Source organism: Chironomus tepperi, unplaced genomic scaffold (assembly GCF_022539635.2).
Source record: "Chironomus tepperi strain 1889 unplaced genomic scaffold, CSIRO-AGI_Ctep_v1 contig_244, whole genome shotgun sequence".
In the NCBI taxonomy this organism is placed as follows: Eukaryota; Metazoa; Arthropoda; class Insecta; order Diptera; family Chironomidae; genus Chironomus; species Chironomus tepperi.
Window position 1 is genome coordinate 1652569 of NW_027226366.1, and position 12124 is coordinate 1664692.

Genomic DNA, 12124 nt, shown 5'->3' on the forward strand with positions numbered 1-12124 from the left:
TAAAAAACAATGAAAATCCTGAAACTATTTACAAAGAGTAAAAATTTAACCGACCCCTCTTACGTTAAATTACGTACGTAAAATCATATAAAAATTTAAATTTCAAAAATCCGTTACAACAATGAATACACAGAAAGGATCATTATCGACTAACGAGCTGAAAAATCAATAAATAATGAACAATATAAGCAATTTGTTATGTGAAATCCAATTTTTATTTATTAATTCTCCTACTTTTCAAAAGGTTCTCAATTTTTTCGGGTCTTGTACATGTTTGTTATAATTTTCATAAATTAATTAGTTCAACAAATTGTATAAAAAAGATATTTCAAAATAATAATAAAAAAAAAGTTCACAAAAAATATAATAGCCACATCTTTTTAAAGTTAGATCATCACACGCGAAACACGGGTGATTTATAAAAAATATAATTAATATAATTATAATGTTAGAACTAAGTGTATATCTGAATATACAATTGCATTATAATATCAAAAGTGTGTCGCATCAAAAAAGGAAAAGGAATTTACATTAGTTGATTAATTAAAGTGTGATTATTTGACAATGAAAAAATATATATGAGGGGAGATATTGAAATTTGAAAAGGAAATCCGAAAGCTGATTTTTTGGTATACACGAAAAAATTTCTCTAATAAAAAGTCCACTCAAAAAACTTTAGGTAACTTAATCGTCCCTAAAAACTCGTTCACCTAATATTGGCATATAAATTTAGAACACTCTTATTCTCTTTTTGACTACGAGCTTTACTAAACACGTTCCAAAATCTTAACGTTTCATCACCCGCTCCCGTGACAATCGCCTCACCGTCTGGACTTAATGCTAAATATAAAACACGATATGAATGGCCAGTAAGTTTGGCAACTTGTGTTAATGATGGATATTTCCACACGAGAATTTGATTTTGTGAGTAGCCGTGTGTTGACACTAACTCTGATGAATGCTTTGACCAAGCTAAATTGCCTATTGAAAAAGTAAATTACCGTCAGTTAATTGTTTGTCAAATATTGAATGAGCTGCTGTGCTACTTACAAACTTGAGATCCTGTATCGACGCATTGCATTGGCTGACCAGTTAATGTATTCCAAAATCTAATACATCTATCGGCAGTTCCACCTGTTATTAATGATGAGAATTATTTAAATGTTAAAAGTCATTAAACTCTAGAAATATATAAAATCTTTTTTAAGTAGGATTTTCAAGTTCAAATTTTAAATCCTAAATTTAAAACCTATCAAAAATCATTAATTAAGCATTTTAGAGAACTGTTACTGACTGGGAAGTCCCATATACTTCAAGAGGTCAAAGTTCTCATAAAAATGACGCGACTCATTTAGCAAGAATGTATTTAAATAATAATACATACCTCCAGACACTAAAAGTCCATGATGATGTGGCGACCAAGCAATTGCTTTTACTGCTGCCATATGCTCAGTATATGATTGTACGGGAGTGACTGCATGTTGATTCCATACATATAATCTATTGTCATTTCCACCACTAGCTAAATATTGATTATCTACAAAAACAGAGTAAATTTAATGACATTAGAATGAATTAGTAGAACTGGAAGGTAGCAGAACACATACCTGGAGACCATTTAAGTCCACAAACTTCCTGACGATGTCCTTCTAATCGTCTATCACAAGTCTGTGGCGGAGTTCTGGTATCTCTTTGCATAATTAGTCTATCTCGAGATCCACTCGAAAGAATATCACTATTCCAGGCCAAAGCGCCCACTCGTGCAGAATGTCCATTAAGTTTATTAACCTAAACAACAGAACAAGGAAGGAAAAGAAGAATTAACGAAAATGAAGAAGTTTTTTTTTTGTGAATTGAAATTTGGGTCGAAGATAGATACAATAAGAGTGCGTAAATATTTATTTAAAATTCATATTGTATAAAGTTGAGCGTACATAAAATACGCATTTATTTTTCATTAAAGCAACTACAACACAAGCAACATGTCGCAAAGAAATTCCTGTTATGTGCCATATTATTTTATTCCGAAAACTAAAGCCAACCTTTTTTTTGTAACTCGTTTTTAATTACAATTTTAAATTAATGTACTTGAACTTATTTGCTTATGCTTACATTCTTAGCCTCAAAAAAAGAATTTAAGTCATCGTTCCAATTCTTTGAGGATGATCTAAGTGCTTTTTTTGGCAGTCTGAACGATTTTCTCTATTTTTAATTCTAGAACCTTACGTTTAAATCCTTACAACAGATTTGCCGACTAATATTTGTAAAGTTCTTATTTAAATTTTGACACAAATTTTTAGAATTTATATAGGCAACAAGCCCAAAGTAGTAATTTAATCAAACAAAAGCAAGACCCAAATACAAAAAATTATTTTGTGAATAATGCTTACTTGTTTACTAGCTTGTACATCCCAAACAGTTACATAGCCATGATGTGTTCCTACAGCTAATTGATGTCCTCGTTCACTCCATGATACTGACGTAACAGTATTACCATCACTACTTAAATCACACAGTCGAGTAACCTTTATGTATTAACAACGATAATTAATGAAGAAAAAGAAAGTTCTTTATCAGTTTAATGCTGTATTACTCATGACTTTTAAGGTTTTATTATCATGTATGCACATGATTTATGTTTCATGAAAAATGTGAATATGATAAGATAAAAAAACTTACTTGACTCGTACACGCAGACCATAAATATACACAACTGCCTAATCCTACAGCAAGTACGTTTTGTGCCGACCAATCGACAAGATTTAAATAGAAATCGTCTTGAAGTTCCGGTGCGTCTAGTACTTTGAAAGGAATTCTTGAAATTTTTCTTGTTGCCTTTCTTGGAGAACGCAACAACTTTTGACTCTTCAATGTGACTGGTGATAACGAATATGGACATGGATCGTTGAAATCCTATAAAAAGTATAAAAGATGAAAATGATTATCAATTGAACCAAATTGAATGCAATCAATTCAAGTTTTATGCATTTACAAAAGAAAAAAAAAGAACAGGCAACAGAACTGTTCAATTTGACCCTGATTTCTCTCTCGAATTGCAATACATTTTTATTGTTGATATCGCATATAAAATTTCATTATTTATTCAATCAAAAGCTATAATATTATATGCAGACAGTTTGAATTATTTAAAAAGTAGCAATAAAAAATTGACGATGATGCATTCTACAAATACCGGCCGATCATATTCCTCAGCAACTTTTTTTGAAAGAAGATTTATGAATAAATATTCTAATTGAATTAGCAGGCTATATGACAAATTCTTTCTATATGTATTCTTTCTATATATGAGGATGATGATTGAATTATCAAAAAAAAATCTCTTATTTGCTAAGAAACAAAAAGAAAAAGCAGAAATTTTTAAATTAAGAAGATATGTAGAGATTCTTAAGAGGTTCTTAGCCATTGAACCTGTTGAGTACAAAGAAAAAGTCAACAGACTTGAGTGATCGAAACGCATATTAAGTCACAAATGTCCTTGAGATAATTTCGTCAATTTTTACCGGATTTTCAAAATTCAAAAAATTTTGTCAAAATGAATTGAAATGAGATGAACTTTAAGGATTACTGAATGACTCGAAATTTTTGAATTTTTAAATTTTATGACACTTAAAATTTACATGTTAGTCACCAAGAAAGCAAAATCGAAAAAAAAACTAAGGATCAATGTGTGAAAAATGACAGAATTGATTAGAAAAAAATGCAAATTAACAATCACATCATCCAGTCAGCCACAATAAATGAGTTGGACAATAAATAAGCTTTGACAAAAAATTATGCCCAAAAAAAAACAGGAGAGATGAAACAAAGAAGCAGAGAATTATTTACATTCGGTAAATACAATTTATTGCACAAATAAAATCCGTAAAAAGTAAGCACGTTGTCCGTATAAAAATACAATTGTGACACAAGTCCAGGAGATAATTGAGAAGCAAATAGCGGTTTTTTAAGAGATTTTTCTTATTTTTACTTCTTGACGATATTTTCTCGTGTGTTCTTAAGGAATGTCTTTTATATCTCGGGAAAGAACGGAGGTGTCACTCATATATACACTTTAAATAAAAATTTAAATGTGTGCCTCTTGAAGTCATATATATAAGCAAAAAAAAAATTCTAAATGAAGAATCTTTTATGCAGGAAATATGAAGTCGAAAAAAGAAGCAAATATGGTAGTTCGACAAATATTATATCCATTATTAGAGTGTCACGAAAAGAAATAGACGAACGGAGTGAATCAGAATGAATATACATTAGCTGTATGGAACATTAGTAACCACCTACTGCGTCTAGAAAATATAAAAAATTGCATATTAAGTCATCGAACTCTATTTCTTTACCATATTTGTTCCTTAAACAAGACAAAAGAACAACACAATTTTATGACTGTGACTAATTGAATTGATAAGAGTAAGTGCCGAAAGTAATGTGAAGCATAAAACGGAAATGAATTATAAATTGTTTGTACGATACATCACGAAAAGTCTTTTTTTTTATCTTTGAAATTCTTACGAAAGAAATATGTCAATACCACCGCATACATTCATACTCATCCATCCGTATGAATGGTTAGAATATTCGCTAATTGAATGATTCAATAGTTTGACGAAAGACGGAGAACGCTTTCAAGCACTACTTAAATTAATTAACAAGAAAAAGGCTTAGGTTTAAGATCACGTTCAAATATGTTTGTCGAACAAAAAAAAAAGTCTTACTCACATATACTTAAGAAGTCATCGAGAGTTCAATTAACTTTAGCCTATTCTGACTCAAAAAAAAGCTAAATAAATAAGACTTTTTTCATTGTTTAACACACATGTAAATATGTGTATGGCAAGTTATATGTGCATTCTTAAAGTTGCATTTCATTTATTCATTCAACAGAAAAAAAAGACTTAAGTATTATTCCTGACAAGAAAAAAAAAAGTTATAGTCAATATTGTTATTCGATCGTCATACAAAATAAGCAAACTGGTTATACTTTTTTTTCGAGAAAAAAGAAAGAAATTTCACTGCATTAAAGAAGAAAAAATGCGTAAATTTGCGATCGCATGAGACATTAACTGTGATTTGCAATTTACATATAAATTACATTTAATTAGGCTTTTTTTTTTGTGCAAAAAATTAATTCGCTATAGTCGTAAAATAACTTTAGTTTTTTTAAACGCATCGATACGCACAGAAATTAATATGCACGATCTATGGGAATTATAAGAATTCATTGCTAATTTAATATGAAGAAAAAATGCGAAATTTGGAGTGACCATAAAAATTGAATAAATTTTATCTTCTTCCTTTTTCATTTGCCTATCTTTATATTATGTATTTATTTGTGCAAAAAAATCAGTAAAGATTAAGACGGAATGATAATAATTGCAATGCAAACTTTCATCTTCCTTTGCTCTTCACATTCGGTGACATGAAACTTTTTTTTATCACCGGCATTAACGAAGTTCAGTAAGTAGCAATTAAAAAACAACTATATTTTGGCTAATTAGAGCAACTATATCCTTGAATATTTAAGTAGGTTATGAAATAAAGCACAATAAATGAAAACCTCGTATGTAAATTAACGGGCATAAAAATTGAAAGTACCGGTAAGAATAAATTTGAAAATTATGTACTCAACGACAGTAATCAGTACGACTGTTGATAAAGCAAACAATACATGGATAACACTAACTATTTCCAGTTACACAAAAAAATGTGCTAAAAATTGAGCGAAATATATTGATAAGCCGACATTGCCTTGAAGATTCACAAGTGAAAAATTAAGTAGTATGGGTAATATATAGATTTCATAATTACTCATTTGAAACGTTGATAAGACAATATTGTACAATTAGCACTCAGTCATGCGTAGTGCGATGTGTTGTCGCCTAAAATTCTAGAGCAAATCTTGACCGCGTTTAATCTCATCTTCCATATGATTTTGTATACAAATGCACTGTGGTGTTCTACACACATGTTTTGTTATCAAGAATAAAAATTTTGAACATATAAGTAATAAACCTTGAACGTGGTGAGACCTGCTAGCTGTGAATGTACTTCGCCATTTCATGATTATCAAAAAATAATGTGCAAAATGCAGTTAAAAATGTCTCAAATGAAAATATTCTTTGATATGGCAATAAAAAGTCTCATAATGCACGCTTGTAAGGAAAAGCACAAGGGAAACGGGTCGTTAATTACGAATAAAGAATAAATCTTATCAGTATACAACACAAAATTGTTGTATTAATTTAAAGTAATTACCTGTCTGGACGGTTGTTGAAATTTGAATAGACCTCGATTACTATTTGACAAATATCCCATTTTATTTTCGTCTGACACATTTTTGATATCTTCTATTGACGCACCAAGTAATTCGTTCTTTAATAAACATGAATAAGCAAGGCTGTCTCGTGCGGATTCTCCGCATTCTCTCTGCTTTTTCGATTGTGATGAGTTTTCATTTGATTTTGTCAACGTTGAGTAATTCGTTTCCCAATTATTGTTTGCTCTGAAAGTTCAAAATTTTAATACATTGAACTAGATTTTTATATTATTCATGAAGGTAACACATTTATGGTGTGTGATTTATCAGCTTTCGCAACATTATGAATAAGTTTTAAAGTCATAAAAAAAAAATAGAATTTTAATATACCTGCATGGAATAAAACGGTCTGATGGTGACGATGATTCTGGTGCAGCAAAAAGCCGTCTTGCTGTCGGACTACAGTGCTTGAGCAAGCGCTTTTTGTATTCGGGACTAAACATTTTTGATGAACTTTGATTAAGTATTTCTTCCAGTTAATCGTTTTTTTGTTGTGGTTTCCGTAGGAGTTATTAAATTGAGATCATAAGTCGTGGGAAGAAATTGCTTGATGGCAAAAAATCACTTTCAATTCGTGTATATGCAAATTTTAATATTTTTTATTATAAAATATATATTATATTGTAATCACTTCTTAGCTATTAATTATAGATATTATTCTATACAGATGGCAACAATTTTTAATTTATCCAGTTTCCTTTTCCTAAAAAAAATATACTTCAATTAACACTCTTTATTAAGCAGCACAAGTTTTTCTTTCTTTATTTCTGACACACAAAATATATTTAAAGTTCTGAGGTGCACGAGAGTTGAGCAACGAATGAATAAAAATTTTTAACCGAATTGATAACACTTTTCGGTCTCTTATTTTTTTCTAAGTTATCTTAAATCTCTACAAATTCTCACTCTCTTTAATTTTTTTAATTTTCAATCTCTTTTTCTCACCAAAAATTTCTTTGCAACGAAGAAAATAAATTTTCAATGTTTTTTAGCTTTTCCTTTCATTTACTTTCACTGGATTAACTTATTCTTATAGAATCACACATTATTAATCAGTACGAATAATTTAAACTACGTTAACTAGTAAAATGACTGAGAATTTTTAATGTTTTAGAAATTTTCACAAGGCTTTTGAACTTTTCAAAATATCTCGATTTATCCTCTAATGCACCTCTTTACTTTAGGTTTTTATACTTTTGCTTGCTGCTTAGCAGTTCCTGCAACACTTTTTAATCACTTATATTATACCTTGCCATTAATATTTGTTAATTATATTAAAAATATATTTTGAGAATCACGAATGTTTTCCTCGACAACGCGACATCTGGAATTTAAATTTGAAATTAAAAAAAATAACTGTCATTTTTTGGTCTTACAGAGGTTGTTGAATTTTGAGCAGATTGTACGGAAAAAAACAATGTTGAAAAAAATAAATCTTAATTCTTTAATTCCACTGTCTCAAAGGACATGCTTCCGTAATTATTCTCAAGAAGCTGCTGCCGCAGAAACTGTGCATGATGATGGTAAGTGTATATTATTGCAATATTATTTATTTCAAGTAATATTCAATTTTTTTTATTTTTCACAGAATTCCGAGTGCTTAATTTAAGGAAAACTAAAGGAACTCTGAGAGAACAGTCAAAGAGACCAAAACCTCCAGATGTACCGCCACCACGATATAAGCAAATGGCAGTGGATCAAGATTGGGGTGCTGTCTGGCCCGGTAAATAATAAATTTCATTAATTATAGTACATTTCATGATGAAAATTTATTTGTGCAATAGGTCCAAAAACATTTCATCCAGCATCAGTGCCATTGCCTGTAAGACAAGGATGGGTTCCACTAAACAAGACAGTTCCTGGAAAATTCGCAAATGCTGAGCTAATGAAAATTCCAAATTTTCTACATTTAACACCTCCAGTCATAGCTAAACAATGTGAAGCTTTAAAACAGTTCTGTACCCCATTTCCAAAAGGATTAGAGACAGAAGAGCAACAAGAAAAGCACTTTCCAGTCAAATTTATTTCTTCAGATTACGTTCATGGATTGCCGACAATTAGAAATCCATTATCAAGAATTGTTACTATTAAATTGAAATTAAGTCAATTAAAGCTTGATGATCATGCTAGAGACAAGTTTTTACGCTTAGTCGGTGAACGATATAATGAGGAGACAGACGAGCTGACTATTGTTACTGATAGGTGTCCATTAAAGCAGCAAAACTATGATTATGCTATGTATTTAATTACTGGTTAGTATATCCGATACTTAAAGTTCTCGATAATTGTTCTTTTAAATTAAGGACTACAAACTTGTAATTAAATGTACACTAAACTATAATTATTTTTGTCTTGTAGCTCTTTATCACGAATCAAGGACAGTAGAAGAATGGGAAAGTGGAAAGCAAGAAGCAGATATGGAATATTATGATTGGCACAATAATCAATCAAAAGTTACATCAACAGAGGTCCTCAATTGGGGCTTGTCTGGTGACAAGAAAGTTGATCCACCACAGGAGTACATTACAAGTGTCGAGAATTTAATGAATGAAGGCGAAAATGAATATAATTTAAATAAATATAAGGAATCAGTAATCAAAATGCTTGGACTTGCTTGACATCCAGTTGACCGTAAAGAAATCAAGCCACCAGATACCAAAAAGCAAGAAAAAATTGAAAAGGAAGCAACAAGAAGATTTTGGTATCATCCTTGAGTTAATCATTTCGCATCAATAAAATGTATAAATTTTTATAGATTATAACAGCTTTTAGTAAGAAAAGTAATAAAAATACCAATAGATCACATGTACATGCTTTTCATTTTCCATCTCACAAGAAGAAAAAATTGAGAGATAAAAAGAGAAAATTCTCTCAGTCTGACTAGGGCGCCAATCCGTCGATCGGAACGATAGTAAAAGAAGGAAGGATATTATCAGCACAAATATTTTCATTCGCCTGCCTATCAACTTTCACTATTATTGAAAAAAACGAGCATAGATATTTTGTTCGTATAGTTGAACGGAACGTACCGTCACTCCGATACATTTTCGCACGCATTATTCTCATTCTCTCATTTTCATTCAGTGCTTCAAGTTTATAAGTGAATTTCATCATTTCCATTTAGTTATTTAATATTAAGGAAAAACAACAGGTATAAAGCTTTGATAATTAAATTAAATTGTTGACAACATTGTCAAGTGCTTGTTAATCATGAACAATTATTATGGATATTAAGTCTGGTGCCAAAAAAGTCATTTTTGATAAAAAGAATTCTTTAATGTTTGCATAAAAAATATGAACATTTTTTTCGTTTGTGTTACTCTGGCGTAGTCTTGACGATTCTTTTCGAAAATTTATGACTGTACTGGATGGATCACACATATATAAACATACTATAATATAGCCACACTAAGCCAGAATTAATGTTTTTTTGTCATTGTGTGAATATATTTTTTTCAAAATTCTCTCATGAGAGAAACCGCAATATTTGTGTCATGTGTTTTTCTTCAGAAATGCAATTTCTTGTCCTTAATGATAAGCCATAGGGGTTATTACTATGGCTCTCAAGTGTGAATTAGTGCGATAAAAATAATATTTTATTTTAACGGATTTTTCAATTTTAAAAACCGCAATTTTCTTGAAACCGTACAATTTCTTATAATGATAATTTATAGGGTTTTGAGACATTTTCAAAAAAACATAATTTCAATTACTTAAAATAATTTATGTTAATAAATTCAGTTCAAATACATCAAAATAATACAAATCCCAGATGGAATAAATGTGAAAACAATAGTGACAAATTCCAAATTTTATAGCAATCTTCAATTAACGCAATATAGAGTAATACATCATTGTCCAATCTATTTCATTTAATATTTAGTTTTCAACGAGCTAAAATGGGTGAAGAGTCGCAATGTGGACTTCCAAATGAATTTTGTTTCATGAATTTAAAGAAGGGTGCAAAAGTTATTGGATTTTTATGTTTGTTACTATCAATCGTATCCAGCGTGCTGCTGCTGTTTTATCTGTTCACGGATGCTGATGAGATTACAAAGGAAATAGCCGGCAATGATATGCATACAAAGGAGAAACTAGATCCTCATACAGCCTGTAAGTTAATAATAGATCTATCAATATTTCATTATATTTATTCATAATTTATTTCCAACAGCCACGCGAACTGTTGCCGGTTTATTATTAGCATTGAGTATTTTATATGGAATCGCATCGATTTTCTTGATTGGAGGCTCACAAAATAAGTCAAAAACAAGTATGGTTCCGTTCCTGGTTATAACAATTATTGCTCTAATCTCATGCATAATTATCTCAATAACACAGTATGAGAAAGGTGCTTTTTGGCTCATGCTGAGTATATGCGTCGTGTTGGTTTATTTCTTCTTATGTATTTATTCACTTTACAAACGTTTATCTGTTGACTATTAATTAGAATCTCAATCACTGTAAATCAGTGATGGTCAACCTGTGTAACGCGACACACTAGTGTATCCATGAATCGTATGCCGTGTGCGATTTCGATCGAAGCTTATCATTTAGGTGTGTCTCAAAAACCAAAAGGTTGCCCATCACTGCAATTAATTTTATCCATACAAATATATGTCATTAAGCTAAAGCTTTAAAGACATTACATACTTATTAAATATTGTTGCTTTTTTTGATTATGAAGATTTTGAGAAAAGTTATCGAGTAAATTATAGAAGTGATAATTACATAAAAAATGTCAAGGTGTGAATTAGACAAAACTACGCAGTTATTTTGTTGACTTAATTAATTAAATTATCATAAAAAAGTCTTCTTGTTTCACCGCTTATACACAGCAAGTAACGTGTGATGTCAGTAGTGATGATGATTTTTATTCTTATTATGATGTCATTCGCATGATGCATTTAACAAGCATATTATATATATACAAAGAGTAAATACTTAAGTTCATTTTCCACATATGCAGCTACACGTATTAGACAAACATGAATTTAGAGACTACAAAATATTTATTGCAAGAATTTAATTGTTTTTGTTGCATATTTCACAAAGAATCCTCAGTGCTGATGTCATTAAAAATGATTGACCTTGAGCATAGAGACTTAGTTACTCCAAAATATGTAGACATTTAGAAATGGCCGAAAACTCGGCTTCAGACCGACTTGACACTGTCCAGTGGCCAGATTTCATCAAATTTGGTCATACTGTCAAGGTCATATCGACGCTGTGTGCCTTACAAGTTAATAACAGAATGACAATTAAGATGTCATTTTTTGAGGTTTCCATTTTTTGATGGACGTCATTTATCAATGATTATTAAAGGAAATAGCCAGCTAACTGGAACTCCCATTTTTAAATCATCTGAATCTTCTCATGGAAAGTCCATAAAACCTCGAATCAGCCCTATATTAATAATATTAGTCACTGCTGACCGAATGCATTATAAAGTCAAGATAATCATTTTTAATGAAATTAGCACATGATACATACAAAACAATTTTTGTTAGTTCTGTCCATATTTATTAGCTCCACAAGTTTTTTTGTACATTATAATGTAAATGTATTTCAATAATGTAATAAAAAGGTCATGAAGTTATTATCAATGTTGAATCTTGGAAATTCCTTACTGATATTTTATGGAGGCTGACTAGTTGGAAATAATGTGTGAATAAATCATGCTTTGATTGGAATTAAGTGAGATCATAATACAATCTTACTATTAAATGACGTCATCATGAAGCTTCAAGTTCATAAACACTTGTTGCATACTTCTTGATGATTTTGATCAAG

General features: G+C 30.3%; 2 protein-coding genes and 1 long non-coding RNA gene across 5 annotated transcripts; 2 read left to right on the forward strand and 1 right to left on the reverse strand.

Moving 5' to 3' along the window:
* Positions 1 to 214: 214 nt before the first annotated feature.
* On the reverse strand, positions 215 to 7653 carry fzr (fizzy and cell division cycle 20 related). Of its 3 annotated transcripts, none has more exons than XM_070641229.1 (9): positions 7526 to 7653; positions 6662 to 7034; positions 6271 to 6517; positions 2680 to 2913; positions 2391 to 2525; positions 1608 to 1788; positions 1385 to 1537; positions 1051 to 1134; positions 215 to 981 (listed from the first exon to the last, which is right to left on the reverse strand). In XM_070641229.1, the coding sequence occupies exons 2-9, from the start codon at positions 6772 to 6774 to the stop codon at positions 707 to 709; spliced, it is 1422 nt and encodes a 473-aa protein (XP_070497330.1). In that variant the 5' UTR covers positions 6775 to 7034; positions 7526 to 7653; the 3' UTR covers positions 215 to 706. The 3 variants fall into 3 exon arrangements, with proteins under 3 accessions (XP_070497330.1, XP_070497331.1, XP_070497329.1); XM_070641230.1 differs by having other exon boundaries at positions 7277 to 7644; XM_070641228.1 differs by having other exon boundaries at positions 6662 to 7644.
* Positions 397 to 9136, forward strand: mRpS35 (mitochondrial ribosomal protein S35). The gene is made up of 5 exons (XM_070641231.1): positions 397 to 411; positions 7710 to 7854; positions 7920 to 8054; positions 8116 to 8583; positions 8690 to 9136. Exons 2-5 carry the CDS (start codon positions 7749 to 7751, stop codon positions 8947 to 8949), a joined length of 969 nt encoding a protein of 322 aa, XP_070497332.1. The 5' UTR covers positions 397 to 411; positions 7710 to 7748; the 3' UTR covers positions 8950 to 9136.
* A 119-nt stretch (positions 9137 to 9255) lies between these two features.
* Positions 9256 to 11960, forward strand: LOC139091248 (uncharacterized). The gene is made up of 3 exons (XR_011544495.1): positions 9256 to 9482; positions 10215 to 10444; positions 10506 to 11960. It is a non-coding gene; the product is annotated as an uncharacterized lncRNA (long non-coding RNA).
* Positions 11961 to 12124: the final 164 nt, after the last annotated feature.

Excerpts from the sequence above, each read along its gene's own strand:
- mRpS35 (XM_070641231.1), top strand. The coding sequence starts at position 7,749 with ATGTTGAAAAAAATAAATCTTAATTCTTTAATTCCACTGTCTCAAAGG. Across the intron at positions 7,855-7,919 it reads AGAAACTGTGCATGATGATG|AATTCCGAGTGCTTAATTTA; the intron begins GTAAGTGTATAT and ends TATTTTTCACAG. Across the intron at positions 8,055-8,115 it reads TTGGGGTGCTGTCTGGCCCG|GTCCAAAAACATTTCATCCA; the intron begins GTAAATAATAAA and ends TTTGTGCAATAG.
- fzr (XM_070641229.1), bottom strand. The coding sequence starts at position 6,774 with ATGTTTAGTCCCGAATACAAAAAGCGCTTGCTCAAGCACTGTAGTCCG. Across the intron at positions 6,518-6,661 it reads GACCGTTTTATTCCATGCAG|AGCAAACAATAATTGGGAAA; the intron begins GTATATTAAAAT and ends TTGAACTTTCAG. Across the intron at positions 2,526-2,679 it reads GGTCTGCGTGTACGAGTCAA|GTTACTCGACTGTGTGATTT; the intron begins GTAAGTTTTTTT and ends TAATACATAAAG.